This window comes from Leptosomus discolor, chromosome 2, assembly GCF_034619465.1.
Source record: "Leptosomus discolor isolate bLepDis1 chromosome 2, bLepDis1.hap2, whole genome shotgun sequence".
Lineage (NCBI taxonomy): Eukaryota > Metazoa > Chordata > Aves > Leptosomiformes > Leptosomidae > Leptosomus > Leptosomus discolor.
The window spans coordinates 6,794,622-6,810,836 of record NC_141392.1 but is presented as its reverse complement, the minus strand read 5'-3'; the positions used below and the strand labels follow the sequence as shown (position 1 = coordinate 6,810,836).

At 40.0% G+C, this 16,215-nt stretch overlaps 1 protein-coding gene across 1 annotated transcript in view; it reads right to left on the bottom strand.

Annotated features, from left to right (window-relative positions):
* Positions 1-10,153: 10,153 nt before the first annotated feature.
* SRBD1 (S1 RNA binding domain 1) overlaps positions 10,154-16,215 on the bottom strand; it is a 124,599-nt gene continuing 118,537 nt past the window's right edge. The window contains exons 19-20 of the mRNA XM_086460569.1: positions 13,596-13,780; positions 10,154-10,443 (exon numbers count right to left, since the gene is read on the bottom strand). Coding sequence (XP_086316695.1) covers positions 10,154-10,443; positions 13,596-13,780 — 475 coding nt within the window. The remainder of the gene's footprint in view (positions 10,444-13,595; positions 13,781-16,215) is intronic.

The window sequence follows — 16,215 nt, the reverse complement described above, 5'->3', positions numbered from 1 at the left end:
CCTACCGCATGTGGGAAACAGAAGTGCTCAGTGCTCTTACTACCCAAGCCAACAGCCACCTGCAGTACAAAAGTGCAAAATAATGCCTTGAAAGTGATGGCTTTCTTTGGTTGCCCATTTTTGACAATAAAAAAGGAAATTCTACAGGAAAGCCTAAAAAAGGAAATGCTACACTCAGGTTCAGACCTGCAGAAACAACTCTTCAGCCACTGCAAGCACTCAATACAGAATTCCAAATTTTAAAAGAATGAGATTCACTGTACACGACCATGGACTCTGGCAGTGACTCATGCTTGAAGAGCTACATCATGAAGGTGGTTCTATATTTCATTTCCACGTGAAAGAAATGTTCTATTTGAACCAGTCTGCATTTAAAAGGCAGGTTACAATCAAGTGCAATTTTGTATTATAAAGTGATCAAAATAAAACAAGGGAAAGATAAATCAAAATGCACAAACCAAAATCTATTTATGTTATTTGGAGACACCGTGGACTTGTCAGTTACTCTAGAAGAATTTTCTGAAAATATAATTAAACTCCAAAATCAAATCACTTTTTTCTCTCATTATATATAGGCCGCTTTATAACAAGGCGTATTAGGAATACTTGCCTTGCTTGCATGATGAAAAAATCCTGTTTACTTTCATTATCAAGCATCATATTAAGAACCCCAGCCTGCAAGTGCCATACCACCTTTTAAAGAAACTAATTGCAAGCCACTTTCAATATTTCTTCTGTTTTTAATTTAATACCCTCAGAGAGACATAATTGGGCTGGAAGGGAGAGTATTCACTGAAGCCATGAATTTGCTGTATAAATACAAACAAGGAGGAAAGCTAATACAGTAAGGGACTGTGGGATTAATTTTGAAATTGTCTGATTAGTGGATTGCTGCCCGTCAATAATTGCCTTAGATTTTCCCAAGGCCCCATCTTTATTGGAGTCTGGGAAGTGCATCTGCCCACAGATTCCGTCAATCAGGTCTTGCAGCTGGGAGGGTCTTCAGAGAGAGCACAATTGTAAGCCTGCTGGGGCAAGTCGTTAGACAAAGCAATATATATCAGGCATGATGAACAGTCAATCTCTGTTCCATTGATAACATTTTACTCGCTAAAATCTTCCCATTCCATTTGGTATAAGCTCCTTCAAGAAGAATTTTAGTGAAGTACAGTTTAGCTGAGTTTGAATGAAAAAATGACAACAGGGGTGTTTCTGCAGGATACAGTAGGAACACGGCACACACCTAAGTAACACAGTACACTTGTGCCTCTTGCCTTTCCCCCCCCCTTTCTATTTTTGCTGCTGAGATGGGCTATGCTCCCTTCAGATGCTATTGGGAGAAACATGCAACATCAGAATTTTACAAGTGCTAAAGCCACTGGGAGGATAAAAGAAAAATTTAGAAAAGTCACCCAGAGAGTCTGGAGTAGATGTTGCTAAGGTGCAGTTTCATTTAGTTAACTCTTTAAATAACTAATTCCCATAAATAGTTCTAGCTTCAGGAAAATAAAACCCGAAACCTTGCCTCTGTTTTCTGCAGCAGTAGAAAACTATGAACCTGCACCCTCAACCAAATGAAATGTGACCAAGCATTACTTGGCACGTTGATCTGCTGGTCTGCGGAGTGAAGATCGGCCGACCAAAACCATCCTATTTTTAAAACGACCAAAATACATTTTTTTAAAAACTCTGGATAGTTTGTTTATTGCATATTTATGTCTATCTTGCCAGCAATTAGCCAGAAATATACAAAATAGATTTTTCTATGAACATAGTTTACAAAGAGAAATGAAATAATGGAAAAAAGATGTCATACATATTTATATTTGTTCTGCAATGAGTGTATTGGACCTTTTTCAGCTACAATTGTATGTTTTTTCACAGTCATCAAGATACAGAGGAGCTCTTGGAATGCTGTAATTGCTTACATGCAATGTGAAGTTAACAAACTCTGCCTACAAGGCCAGGGTCCCTCATTTTGTTATGACCAGCAAAGCTTCAGTCTGAAATGCTGACTAATAACATTAATGGTGTAATTAACACTCCTTTTACAGCCCACGTTGTTAGCTTCTGTGGGTTTGACAAGGAAGCTGATACTACTGAAATGCAGCTTTGCCTGTACTGAAACACGCCACCGTCATGTAAATGCCATCTGAACTGTCACACTCCCCTTCGGATACAACTGAAATCCCAGTTCACTGACAGTGGGTCTAAGTTTGGTTGGGGATTCCCCTATTTATTTTCTTTTTTTTTTTTTTAATACACAGAATACAATCATTAACTTCTGTGGGGTAACATTGCCAAATGTGTTTTAAAAAGGGAATCGATAAGCTTATGAAAGGCATCCTGTGGTGTGATGCCTGTGATGGAACGAGATTGAACCCAGTGGGAATTGGACTCAGGACTGCCGTCCTGCCTTCAGCTCCTAACTAGTGTTTGGTCTCTCGTTTAAAGAACAAGCCAGGAAGGACATTATAACATCTCTGAAAAAAGACCTTCCTGCGAAGTCAAGCACTCAGGGGCTAGAAAGGACCACTTACACTCTTCCTTAGCCTCTTATAGCTATGCTACGGACATGCACTGCACCATTGCCTTGCCTCAGAGGAGATAATCACGTAACACTTCTCTTGTGGAACTCATGCCTCTCATGCCTCAGTGCAGAGGATGAGCCCTCCAAGGGACACCCTTAAACTCTTCCCAACTTTCGGATGCTTAATTCGTTGATTTAAGCACCAATTATTTATTACCTTTTCCCACACTTAAAGATCCTTCAGTATCAAGAAGTTCTTCTCGAATAGAGACAGTCTGTAGAGAGTTACGTCTTCCCACACGCTTGTGACCCGATAACCATCAAATCAGTTAACACCGTAACTGTCACCCTGATTATAACGGAAGTGTTCCAGTATTTCTCACAACAAACCCAGATACAAGTTACATTTCCAGGACATCGAACATATGCTGAAATAATTACATTGTGCTTCCATTTGAAAATAGAGCTCTGCAGTACTCTGGCTTACCTAGCACTAAACTCACTGCATAGCATGGGGGAGTGGGAGGGGAAAAACAAAAAGGTTGGCATACAGAAATAGCAATAAACCAGTGATATTCTGTTCAACAAAGACAGCAGAAGACTTGAGGAAGCCACTCCTCTCAACTGGAAAAGGAGCAGAACTGTTTCAGAGGGCTCTGACTGAGGGCAGTCTTGGGTTTGGAGATGAGCTGAAGCTCCACTCCTCTAGGAGGGATGTTTTATCATTGTTTTGCCCGTCTCTAAAAAAGGGCCAGATTGTCACTGCTACAGCAAAGTCTGCAAGCGATGGAAGCCACACAAAGTGACACTGGTCCATCAAGAAACACACTACTGCAACTTGATCCAAGTGAGAAGCTTAATACTCTGAAATGTGGGAAACAGACTGTGACAGAGACTGTCAAGGATTTCTTACTGCCAGGCAGACATTTTCCTTTTACGTAATTTTGAACGGTTTTATTCATTTTATAAACTTGGCCACCTGCCCCTCCCTTCCATGCACAGTGCCCACATATCATACATAACGTACACAAAGTAAGAATCTGTCAACAGCAAACATCAGAAGACGCTTCTTTCAGCTTTTAGATTATCATTCATGGTGTGTCCCAGAAAACACAAGGTCTCATAAAACATATTGAAGATTAACATACCTGGGCTACTTTGGACCATTTCTAAACTAGACAGTCCATAAAACTAGACCAGACAACACCCTAAGAACACGCTCAAATTTAAAACTGAGTAACTATCTCAGTCATGGAGCACATCAAGAGAGACTGTCTTTCAGACAAGCAAAGATTTAACTTCTTTAGAGGCTAACAAGCATGTGCTTACATAAAAAAAGGTAACCACCAGAGCTGAGCTTAAACCACTGATGCCATGTGCTCTTAGAAAAAAAAAAATTCTACCCAGTATACGAATAGCTGGGTTTTCTGCAATTTTCAGCTTCTGATTGGCTCTGCACCGATCCCCATGCGCTGAAGATCACTGTACACCGATTTGAAGGGATCAAAGAAAGCGATGACAAACTCTAGTCTTTCAAGGACTCTTCCCACTATGTGTAAATGAGTAACAATTCTGTATTGTATCTCATATAAAGTAATGAGTAACAGTTTTATGGACTGTCTAATTCCGGTGGCTGCAACTGCCCACGGCGCTGGAGTGCTCCCACCCCCCCACGTCGACGGACGACACATATGCTACACATGACAGCTGCACTCTCTCAGCCAGAAGTGCTGATGAGCAAGGATTGATCTGCTCATAATAAACTAGTTCAGAACAGCCACACTGGGAAATGAGAAGCAAATCAATTAACAGCACATACTTAGTGTTTCTCCCACTTGAAGCCAAGTGGTTCCCTACTACACTTTAGCAGCAATATGCACTGATATGAGATATGCAATTTCCTTTAGCTATAACAAATACTTACATTCACTCTTTTTACCTTCATGTGAGGTACAGGGAGTAAAAAATAACCAGGCTTAGATTCCATTACTACTACATTACCATTACCTTATTACCATTTGCATTTCATCACCTTAACTTCATTCCCATCAGACCATTTACATCTCCAGGATGTTCTTCTCCAAATCCCTCTGTTTCCTTCCATTTCCCCTTTCCTGCCCCTCCCTCTCCTCATCACACAAAAAAGCAGTCACGGTGCCAATACACAGCCTCTGGAATGTGGCAGTTTCCGCTCTCTGCCAAGCTATTCCACACATTTAATTCTGAAGTGAAAATACTTTCCTAAGAATTCGCTTCTATTCAGTCTTTGTAAATGACCCCCAAGCATAATAGTTCTTCTCACGACATTATTTCCACATACCTCATCGTGAGTCACACGCAAAAAAATTCACTGCTTGACCACAAATAAAGCCATAGTCTTTAGTAGAAACATAACTGATGGTGAGATAGGAGAATGCAAAACTCCAGCTTAGCCGATTGCATACTGAAAATACTTTTCATTTAGTAACATAATATTATAAATGGATCTGTAACATTAGGAGAAAATAATACTTTTGATTAACTTTTCTGAGGTGGTGGTCTCCTGATTACTCATTGTAGAAAAATCAACCTCTCCACAAAATAAAAGGCTGAACTCAACCAGATTTAATAAAGCTAAAGAAATCACATGACTCCTCAGTTTAAGTGCTCCCTTCTTTGCTGCTCCTTGAGGAGGAGAACAAAAGAGGGAGACAAAAGAAACAAAAGTTTCTAATAATATTAATTGGAATGCTGCATCGAGCATGCCTTAATCTTCAGTTCTAGAAGAAGCCGAATAAGGTAAAAGTTGTAACCAGCAAAACGATGAGCAAACAGGCCAATTTCAATAGCTTGTTAGCTTCTAGTCAGGAACAGAGGGCAGGTGAGATGAGATTTGAGTGCTTTAACCTGAACTTTTGGTTAGTCTTAAAATTTCCCATGGGATAAGACTCATCCCACTCTGGGCATTGCCACCAGTCCTCTCTCACTTCCAGAGTGCACAATCTCTTAGGATTCTTGATGTAGCTAGAACACACCCAGGGGAGACCTAAGAGCTGTAGAAACAGCATGAAAGACAGCAGATTGATTAACAGTGACAAGCCCCATTGTAGAAGCTCACGCAGAAGCAATACTCCAGCACTGGTGCCTCCCAAACCGAGGAATTTTGAACGTTCATCTCCAAGTCGCAGCATTTGGAATGTTCATCTCCAAGTCGCAGCAGCTGTAGTAAAGTCTGTGGTGCAATACATAGACTTCTTATGATTTGCTATTAAACTTTAGCTTTCTAGAAATTGCTATCAGTTGCAGAAAAAATTTATGAGAACAGGTTGACCTGTCACAATGACTCATGTCCATCTCGAAAAATACTCAACCAATCAAAGCTCCAAGACGGGTTAGATGGAAGCGACTGGTCAGCTCCTGGAGACACCGCTGAATAAGCCACACTTTTCAACAGCCTCCTGAGGAGGTACCTGTAGCCAGCACACAGTTGCAACATCCACTGAAGGACCATTTAGAGGCTCAACTGGAAACAGGCAACCCAAGTTCTCTAAAACTAGTCACTGAGAACTGCTGTAAGAAACAGAGACATATCAGTTTCTTGTGAAGCTTTATGGAGTATGGAGTCACAAGGATTTCTCAAGATGAAACACTTCTAAACACTTACAGCTTCTACATGCCTGCAAGGAGGATGAAGAACAGTTAGGACCAGTAAATCAAGGTGCTCTCAAACATCTAGAAGGTCTTTAATGGGGAGGAGTGGAATTACCGTCTTGCCTAGCTTTTACATACACCTAGAGACACCCCAACTCCCTCACAGCTCTTTAGGAAACCTTGAACAAAAGGGACTGATGAATAACATGGACTGGTGTAACCAACCAGTTCCCTCCACTTTCTTACAGCACTGATGGTCTTGAATTTGGATGTCCTTAAGCAAAGCCAAGTACTACATAAATTACCTTCAGGAAGGCTAGAAAAGCAAAGGTGTTATTCAGACTGAACCAAGAACTCAGCACTCACTTCAGAAATGGTGAGGCTCCTTATATAAAGCTCTGAAATTAGGCAAATACGATTCATGGTTGGTTGTAGCTTCCAGGCACCAGGTTTCTAAGTGCATTTGTTGTTAAATAAATACAGACACCAAGTTCAAAATGCACTACCACAAAGCTGGCACACTATTTGTTCTCCTGAATTATGCATTATCTTTGCTCTGTAAGCAATTTTTCTAATGCAAGTACCCTACAAAGCCCCAAATTCCAGCATGCCTATATGCCATATGGACCGGCTTCTCCAACCGTCTGCTCCTCATGGAAATTCTATTTGTTTTCCTATTGATTTTATTATGTTTAACAGCATACTAAATCATTCCTGAGGTTGACAAGTTTCTGGAAAATTGATATATGCTGTCTAAAACTGCCTGAGGCAGGAATAAAACCAAAACAAATGGCTTCTTTTAAACTCTTGATCTGCATTACTACAGCCAGGCATACAAGTGCCATCTTGTTTGGTAGAAGAATTCTTCTCCTTTGTGTAACATCTAAAGCACAGGAAATCTTTAGAAGCTCTTCTTATGGTCTGCATATCGGAGGTAGGCAATTGCAAAATACCAGACTATTTCAGTAAGGGTGGGACTAAAAAAGCAGATTGTCAGCTAAGATCAATGGGCTGGATTCTCTTGTGGAGAGGTGGAACAGTGAGTAGATGCCCTGGAATCTACAGCTTAAGGCAAAAGTAAAATTTTTTGTGAGACTTAAAGACTCTTATTTAATTCTTTCCCTGTGAAACTGCACTTTGAAACATTTAAGATCAGGATGAAGTAGGGAGTTTCCTTGTTTGTTTTAAATCTTGGATGCATCACCATGAAGCACTACAGAATTTTTTCCAAAGACTGGACTGCATTGTGAAGAGCATCTCAATTGGGTAAAAAACACCCAGCCAATAATTTTTTCTTGGTTCAGAAACTAAAGGGGGAAATGAATTAGAGAAAACAATCTTGATGCTTTGATGTCAGAAATCTGAAAGCCACAAGAGTTCAAGAGGAAAACTGATTAAGAAGAAAGAATTTTAAAATCTCCAAAGATCTGACAAAAACTGAGAAGGTAATATGAACACCTTCATACTTGTTAGAATCTCATTGTGCTGTTATAACGCTTGTGTTCTGGCAAAGAAAAAAAAAAGAACTTACAAAGAGTAAATATTTTTGTGGGAAGTAGTTAAGACACCGAATTAGCTGACAAACAATGGGATTACATTTGCAGAGCTACAGACATTAAGACACTAATAGGCATAAACGTTCCATTTTGGTGTGATTAAAAAAGTTCAAAGAGATAGAGATGACGTTTTCCAATAATCCCCGTGATGCCACAGAATAAGCTTCTGAGTTCTGCTAAGAAGAAACCAAACTAGCTCATGAGCACGTAAGTTGACTTGTAGGTCAGTCCTTTGAGCAAGCAAGAAGCATCTAGTGAATAAACAGTGAGAAAAACAGGTCTCAACGAGGTGCCTTTCATTTAGAGAATTTTATAATCATCCAAGAGACATACACAAAAATGCAGAAGATGCTACAGCCCTCATGATGCTAAAGATTAAAAAACCCGAATTTCAGTAACAAAGTAGTACAAAAAGAGAAAATACTCTTCATCTTAGCTATTGAAATGAACTTCAGGAGAAGATCAAGTTTATCTCCTTCTTAGAGAAGGCCAAGTAAATTCAGTTCATTTGCTACGTGCTTAGATACTGTAGAGATCATATATAAAGCTCAGCAGGACTTAAGGTAATTCTGCTGATGGGGATAGCAGAAAATACTGCAGCATTATCAGGGAATGCATCACCTGCAGAAGAAAAAAATAAATCTCGGCTTGTTTGCTTTGCATCTCTGTTTTGGAAGACAGTAACATGGTATCACAGTTTCCAATTTCATATCAACAAAATCTGCTTTGCAGAAGCATTACAGGAAAATTTCAAAAGGCTTGAGAAACATGATCCCAAGCTGTGCTGACCTTCACATCAGAGAGTGGTCTTTTTTCTTCAGTAAACAAATGCAGTGAAGCTACTATGATCCGTTTCCTTTTTTTTCATCTGCTAAACGACACCATAATCTCCAAAATATACTGTCTACAGCTTGCTCTTAATTTTGAAAACTACAGCACAGAGCTGGGAGATTGAATGATGCCAACCTTTTAATAACTCATATTCACTGTGCCAACGGCTATTTGGACATTTGTACTTACAAACCTTGTCATCAAAGATGTTTGACGCTCACTGTAAGTGTTGTCTGTGCTCATCTGTTAAAGAGAAGAATTTCTGCCAACTCACAAGTGAGTTTAATGACTTCAAAAGAACACATGTCCAACACATCAAAAATTCCCTGGAAAGGCCACACACATCTGCTCTTGCTGGAGGCTCTTCTGCCACTATACCATTGACTGTCCTTTGCAAACTGGGCCAAATTGATAAACCCTTTAAAACCTCACCAAAACAAGAAGTCTCCAGGTGGAAGAAATAAACCTCATGTGCTAGGCAGTCCTAGAAGGAAACAATGAGCATTCTTATTAAATCAGAAGTCTAGAAAAGCTTTGTAAGCATTTACAAACAGAAAAAAAAGTTTTTCATAGAGAATCATGCCTTCACGAGCCCAGTGTGTGAAAACACGTGTTGAAAAATTGTTCTTCACTCAAGACAGGCAGAAAAATACATTATATCAAAAATGGAAAAAAATTAAAGTCAAGTTAAAGGAATCCAAGACAGACTAGAACTATTTTATTAAATCAGGAACAACATCAGGCCATGGGCTGTAGTCAGGTATTAAACTCAGGAAAACACATACCACTCAGAAGGTCAGACAAGTGCATCCTCAAGCTGAAGTGTTACTGATGGAGCACATGTTGGAAAGAAAGAGAACTAGGACTGTTAAATCACTTGCAGAACCAGTACACAGAGAAGAGCTGACCAGAAATGCTTTTATTTTGCACAAGTCTAGAACAACATAAATGTTTTTTTAACACCTTTGAGCAAAGTTCCTTAAACCCCAAGGTACATCCAACTGTGGTAATCAATGGCAACTGAACAAGCAATAAGACAGGCGAACAGACCTTCTAATAATGTTGCTCAAATAAATTAAAGCTGAACATTTCTAAACCATCCATAGTATTAGCAGATGCTCTTTCTTCAGTCTACTTTTGAAGTGATGTCATCACCAACTAACTTAAAAAGGTCACTTTTTTCTACAACTAGGTACCCTCTTTGAGACTCTCAACCAGAAAACCGGCAAACTGAATGGCTGTTTTTTGAAGGGGAGCAGTAGATGTGTCTGCTCGTACAGTACCGACTAAAGATTGAGACAGCAAATCTTGCACAGACAGAACAGATAAGGGATCTGGCTGACAGTCCACTGGAATTTCATTTGCTCTGCAGACAAAATAACAAGGTTGCTTGGAGGTAATCCAATAAACTATTCAAACAATTATTAACAGAAAGGATTCAAGAAACGTGGAAAAACTGTTAGATTTAAATTAAAAAAAAAAAGAAGCAAGGCTGAAGGTTTCAAAATTTGTTCCTTTTCAACACACTCATTAAATGCCTGAATCTCCAGAACCTTGCTGACATTACTTAACCTTTAAAATGAAGGCTCAATCATAAAAAAGCCTCTCATAAAACGCGAATAAGATCCAACGTTATCCTCAGTCGAGGAATATCGACATTAAGCACTTTAACTTCCACTCTTTCTCCAGGACCTAATCCCAAGCTTCTTCTCTTCTTCACTTTAGAAAGTTTTGCTTCCGTTATGTTTCGCACTGGAATCAAACCTGCTTTTCCCACACCAATATCAACAAAAACTCCAAATGGTGTTGCATTTTCAACTTTTCCAGTCAGGACAGTACCAACACTTAAGTCTTCCAAGCAGACTATGCTTCTCTTGAAGTCAGGTTTATCAAAATCTGTTATAAGAAACAAAAATAAGACGCTGGTGAAAAAGCGTGCATTATTTAAGGGTTGTTGCCAGCTGATGGTTTCTAATTAAGAATTCATCCCAAGGCAGCTCTGCGGTCCCCAAATAGTGCTTCATTATGTTTTTTAAATAAAGTCCGCGATAAACAAGTGATTCCTTTTATTTTATGAATCACTTTAAAAGATTATGATTAATGAAGTAATAAATACAGCAAACTGTCATACGAAACTATCACAAGGGGATCAGAAGCTTGTAGCATACTATCTAGTGACTGAACAATTCTTTAGGTTTTCTTGGAGCTAGGGAGAAGAGACTTGACGTGACTGTTACTTGAGCTACGTAAATTATACATAAAACTATTCCTATACAAATTTGTATACAGGAAGGTGACTACTCAGTCTCATCACATACTAAAGAGAAGTCAACAATGCACTGTTCTTAGGCTTGCTGTTCATCTGCACCATGACATCACACAAGCAGCTGCCTCCCATGACAGTACATGATCAGCTGCTTCTTGGCACTGACAAAAATCACACGTGCATGATTATATGCAGGTAATATCCCAATGTATTAAAGTTGTCATTCTGCATTTAAGGGCACAGATAGATCTTTTAAACTCACTTGTTACTTGCTTACCACTTCCTGCTCCTGCAGAAAAATCTTTCTGAGCCATTCAACAACTTCCCTTCCAACTTTTTCCTACTGCTGTTTTACCTTTTCCAAGATACAACAGGACTGAGATTTTCCACAGAGAGCATCACCAAATCAGGATTGCAACCATTTCCCTACATTTGACTTTGAGAAATAAAATACAGCCTGAACAAGCTTACAGATTAAATGAACTGGAAATCAATCGGTCTGCAGCTTCACCAGGCTGGGGATCCATATTGGGTTTGTAGGGCAAGGTTCTGATAACACGGGTACTACAGGGGCAGCTTCTCTGAGAAGCTGCTAGAAGCTTACCCTATGTCAACAGAGCTAATACCAGCTGGCTCCAAGACAGACCTGCTGCTGGCCAAGGCCAAGCCCATCAGTGATGGTGGTGGAGCTTCTGTGATAATATATTTAAGAAGTGGGAAAAAAACCACAGCACAACAGCAACTGCAGCTGAAGAAAAGAAGTGAGAATATGTGAAAGAAACAACTCTGCAGACACCAAGGTCAGTGGAGAAGGAGCGCGAGCAGGAGCTCCAGGCAGAGATTCTCCTGCAGCCCGTGGAGATCCACAGCGGAGCAGATATCCACCTGCGGCCCCTAGAGGACCCCATGTCAGAGCAGGTAGATGGGCTCAAAGGAGATTGTGACCCCGTGGAAAACGCACACTGGTGCTCCTGACAGGACCTGCGTCCCTGTGGAGAGAGGAGCCCACACTGGAGCAGGTTTGCCGGCAGGACTTGTCGCACTGTGGGGGACCCACGCTGGAGCAGTTCAGGAAGAACTGCAGCCTGTGGGAAGGACTCACGTTGAAGAAGTTCGTGGATGACTGTCTCCTGTGGGAGGGACCCCACACTGGAGCAGGGGAAGAGTGTGAGGAGTCCTGCCCCTGAGGAGGAAGGAGTGGCAGAAACTATATGTGATGAACTGATCACAGCCCCCATTCCCTGTCCCCCCGTGCTGCTGGTGGGGAAGGGGGAAAGAAAATTTGGAGTAAAGTTAAGCCTGGGAAGAAGGGAGGGGTGGGGGGAAAGGTGTTTTCAAGATTTTGGGTTTGTTTTCTCATTATGCCACTCTGATTTGTTTCGTAATAAATTAAATTAATTTTCCCCAAGTTGAGTTTGTTTTGCCCGTGACAGTAACTGGTAGAGTGATCTCTCTGTCCTTATCTCAACCCACGAACCTTTCACTGTATTTTCTCTCCCCTGTCCTGGTGAGAAGGGGGAGTGACAGAGCAGCTTTGGTGGGCACCTGGCATCCAGCCAGGGTCAACCCACCACAGGATCAGACCCCAATGGACTACGCAAGCTGGCAAATGCAGCAGTAGGCTTTGAGTGACATCAAATTTTCTACTGAAGCAATATACCTAACTGCTGAAGTCCAAAGTGGTTAATCCTTTTGTAATGCTATAGTGCAGTGGCACTTTAATGAAAAAAGCAACTAAACAGCAATTCAGGGCAATAAGCACAAGAAGATTCAGAGGCATAGTGGGAATCTTTTAAAATGTTTGCACCTCCCTCCCCCTTCTAGCAAATTAATTAGTTACCTGATTAGCTGTTCACCTTTTATGTTAAAAAGAATTTCTTACAAGAAATCGCAAGACCTTGGCTAGAAAAAGATTTTTAAAATAACGTGATAAAAATATTACATTTCTTCCCTTTCCCCAAATAATTATCTTTTGCTTTTATCTCTTCATATACCAACAGCCTACCCTACTGTGATTTAGATGCGAGACCACCGGAACAAAGGGAGAAACAGAAAACACGCATTTTCAAGACCACTAGTGGGAAATATTTACAAAATCTGCAAGGAAACCACTAAGGAGCCCAAAAAAAGGGGACAGAACTGTTGGGGGTTTTTTAAGCGTAAATTCATTGTTTGTTATTACAAGCCTGCATCTTTGCTGCCTACCTTTATCTCTTGCTGTTGTAAGAGAGCCCAGCTGTAAGTTTCATTAGACAACAGCATCCCCAGATGTTTTACTTCATTGCTTACCTCATCTCTCTTCCTCTCCACCTCAAACTGTTTAGCACTACTGCGAAGTTTTAACAAAGGTAGGTCCTGAGCCATGTGCTGCAATTACACTTGTCTCCAGGAGCTACTGCAATAAATGAACAGAACTACCCGCTACTACCCTACAGCTCCACAGACCTTTATTACTACTGTTTCAGCTTGGTCTCAGCATTCCCCTCCGTGATGAAGAGCCAACACAGATTTAATCAGTGTAGAGTCAACATATTGAAACTATTTCACTTGTTAATAGCCATACAAGTCCCCTTCCTACGGCTGAAAATGCCATGATTTAAGGCAGGATTCACACTCCTTACCTCCTGAGCTGGAGAAAACCATCTGACTGTGATACAGCCTTTACCTTGCCCGAGAAAAGGAATGGAGTTACCTCCACGAACTTTAGAAGAGAACCTGCTGTTTTAAAACTGGTATGCAGAACAACTAAGCCGAGATTACAGCCTTCAAACCAAAGGTTTACCTGTTCGGATGTCAAAGCCTTCAGGCTGAGTCAGCCCGTCGATGATCAGCTGCAGTGTGTGCACCGTCGTATTGAGCCTTTTGGCTGTGCCTTCCAGTCCCTCCTTTTGAATTACTGCATTTACTTTTGTCTGCATATCTGATTTTCCAATGTCACTTGCGTTTCCTCCAATGAAAGATAAAAACCTGGGAAGTTCAAACAAAGATATAGAGAGAGATTTGTAACATCCTTTAGCGGGAACTGAACCTTTGCCATATTTAGGCATTTTAACTAGTTTTGCATTGATGCGTGAACAAAACTTCAGATAAAAAATACGAACAGTGAAGAGTTTCCCTAGTGCACATACTCTCAGCTCATCACCGATCAGACACATACATGGAAACCTACAGCCCATCTGTATACCTGTATTTCCTGGAATAGATTACAAAACTAGAAGCAAAATTTCAAAATGTAAATCACTTCAGACCAATGATTTAACCTCATGCTAAAATCAAATCTGATTATGACTGAAGGATGTCTTTTACCATGAAAGTTCCCTAGAAATAAGTGAGAGTTCTGTAATACTATCATTTTTATTGTCCTCCTCATTCAAATTTAAATGAATGCCAATTTAGTAAAACAACAACGAAAATTTAAAATATTAAATGTGAAGAATCTTTTTTATATTTTTTAAATTTATAAAATTTAAGACAAATTTACATAAATACTTCTCTTGTCTATGAACTTCATGATTAAGAACAATTAGTTTTTCAGAAACTAGGAAATTATCAAGTCAAAGTAGTTACACAACACAAACACCCTTCTTCACCTGCTGTCACATGCATACACACATTGCAGATTGAGACAAATTTGGACCGGCATCTAAAAAGGCTGAAAACAAATACTTTAAAATAAATGTATTGATCTGTGATGTCTTTTTTTTTTTTTTAAATAAAAGAAAAAAACTCAAACCACACTTACTGAGGTTTTAGTTGAGCAACGTTGGCACGTATGTCAAGAAGCACAGAGAATAGGTGACAAAAATTCACATGCAGACCCTATTCATTATCAGTAGTGATGCCTTAGACAACATTTATTTACCACTGAATAAATGTTCTTATTCCACTGAAGGACTTAAACATGCAAAACAAGTCTTTAATGGATATAAACCAATAAAAATAAGGATGCCGCTCAGAAGCTGAGCTACATTGCACTAAAAGCAACGTGTCCTTTTCTCAGTAGATATTTCAGTTATCTGTCCAGGTGCCCCGCTCATGAATAAGCCCCTTCTACCCTGCTTTATCAGGTCCCTTACTGCTGGAGGGAGGCACGCGGCTTTTCATGTGTTCTCCACCACAGCAGATAGAATTATTGTCCCTCTCCTTCAGAGTCTGAGTAAATGTTCCTTCCGAATTCCCAAAAGAGATCCCTCCTTCCTGTCCTTACCCTGCTTCACAACAGGTGTAAACTACAACCCACAAAAGAAGTGCTGACCAGCAGGTTCATGCCCTGCACCTGGGAGTAGGGGGAGACATTCCAGCTCCATAAGAAAGCAAAAGCTGCTTGTCCTCAACCCCCTCAAAAATACATGCTGTGCTTTTATCAGAACCCAAGGTTAGTATTTCTTTTGGCAGGAGACACAGTGTCTTTTTTTTTTTCTTTTTTAACCTGAGGAACCCAACTGACATTATTTCAGGTGGTGAGTGATCAAAAGTTATATGCACTGAAATACAAAATTAAATTTCTTTGAGAAAATATCAATTGAAGGAATATCATTAAAGCAATATCCTGCTGTCAGTAAAGCACAAAATCCATCTTAGAGCACAAGGGTAAAACTTCAAAATGTCCACTAATTTCACCAAAAGGAGGACATCCGTTAAAACTGGCTTTCAGGACTTCCACTTTTTTACTGACTTAAAATGCAAACATGGCAATTTAAGTGTACTGATAGCTGAAACACACATATTTGCACTTAACAGTGATAGATATAATTTTCACATTGATTTTTTTAATGCATACAGATCTTTCATGGGCCAATGTATAGAGAAAAAAGTTAATAAAGATTCAGTGGATGGTACTATTCTCTGGGTTTACTAAATTTTGTTTTGACTGACTGCATTTCAACTTTCGACAAAATTTTTTAAAGTAGTTTGAGGTGGTTTGAAAACAAAGTAAATACCAAAACAGATGCAAAATTGTTTATAGCAGTAAATACAATTTTTTATTTTCTGTAAACTAACAACAAAACACTACTGCTCCTCAGATATTTTGTCTAATAAGAGCCTATATACAAAAAATAGCAGACCTTCTACAAAACCATCTTCTGTTGGTCTCAAAAGAGCACTAAAAGCGGCTGCAATGATAACACTGAAAACACGCATAGGTCCAGGCGAAGCACTCTTCTCACAGCTCCTCAGGGCTGCCGGCTGCTAACATTGATGGATGGACAATGCCCCACCAGAGCCCTAGTGACAGGCGGCAGCTGCCCCAGCTTTGACTGACACGCCAGATGTAACATGACAAACCCGACCAGCCTCATGACTCAACCTTCTAAATAATGTATGCTATACCGCCCGCCCCTATAAACAAGTTTGCTGACATTCACAGACTCGGCTTTATTTCACTTCCAATGGAAATTCAG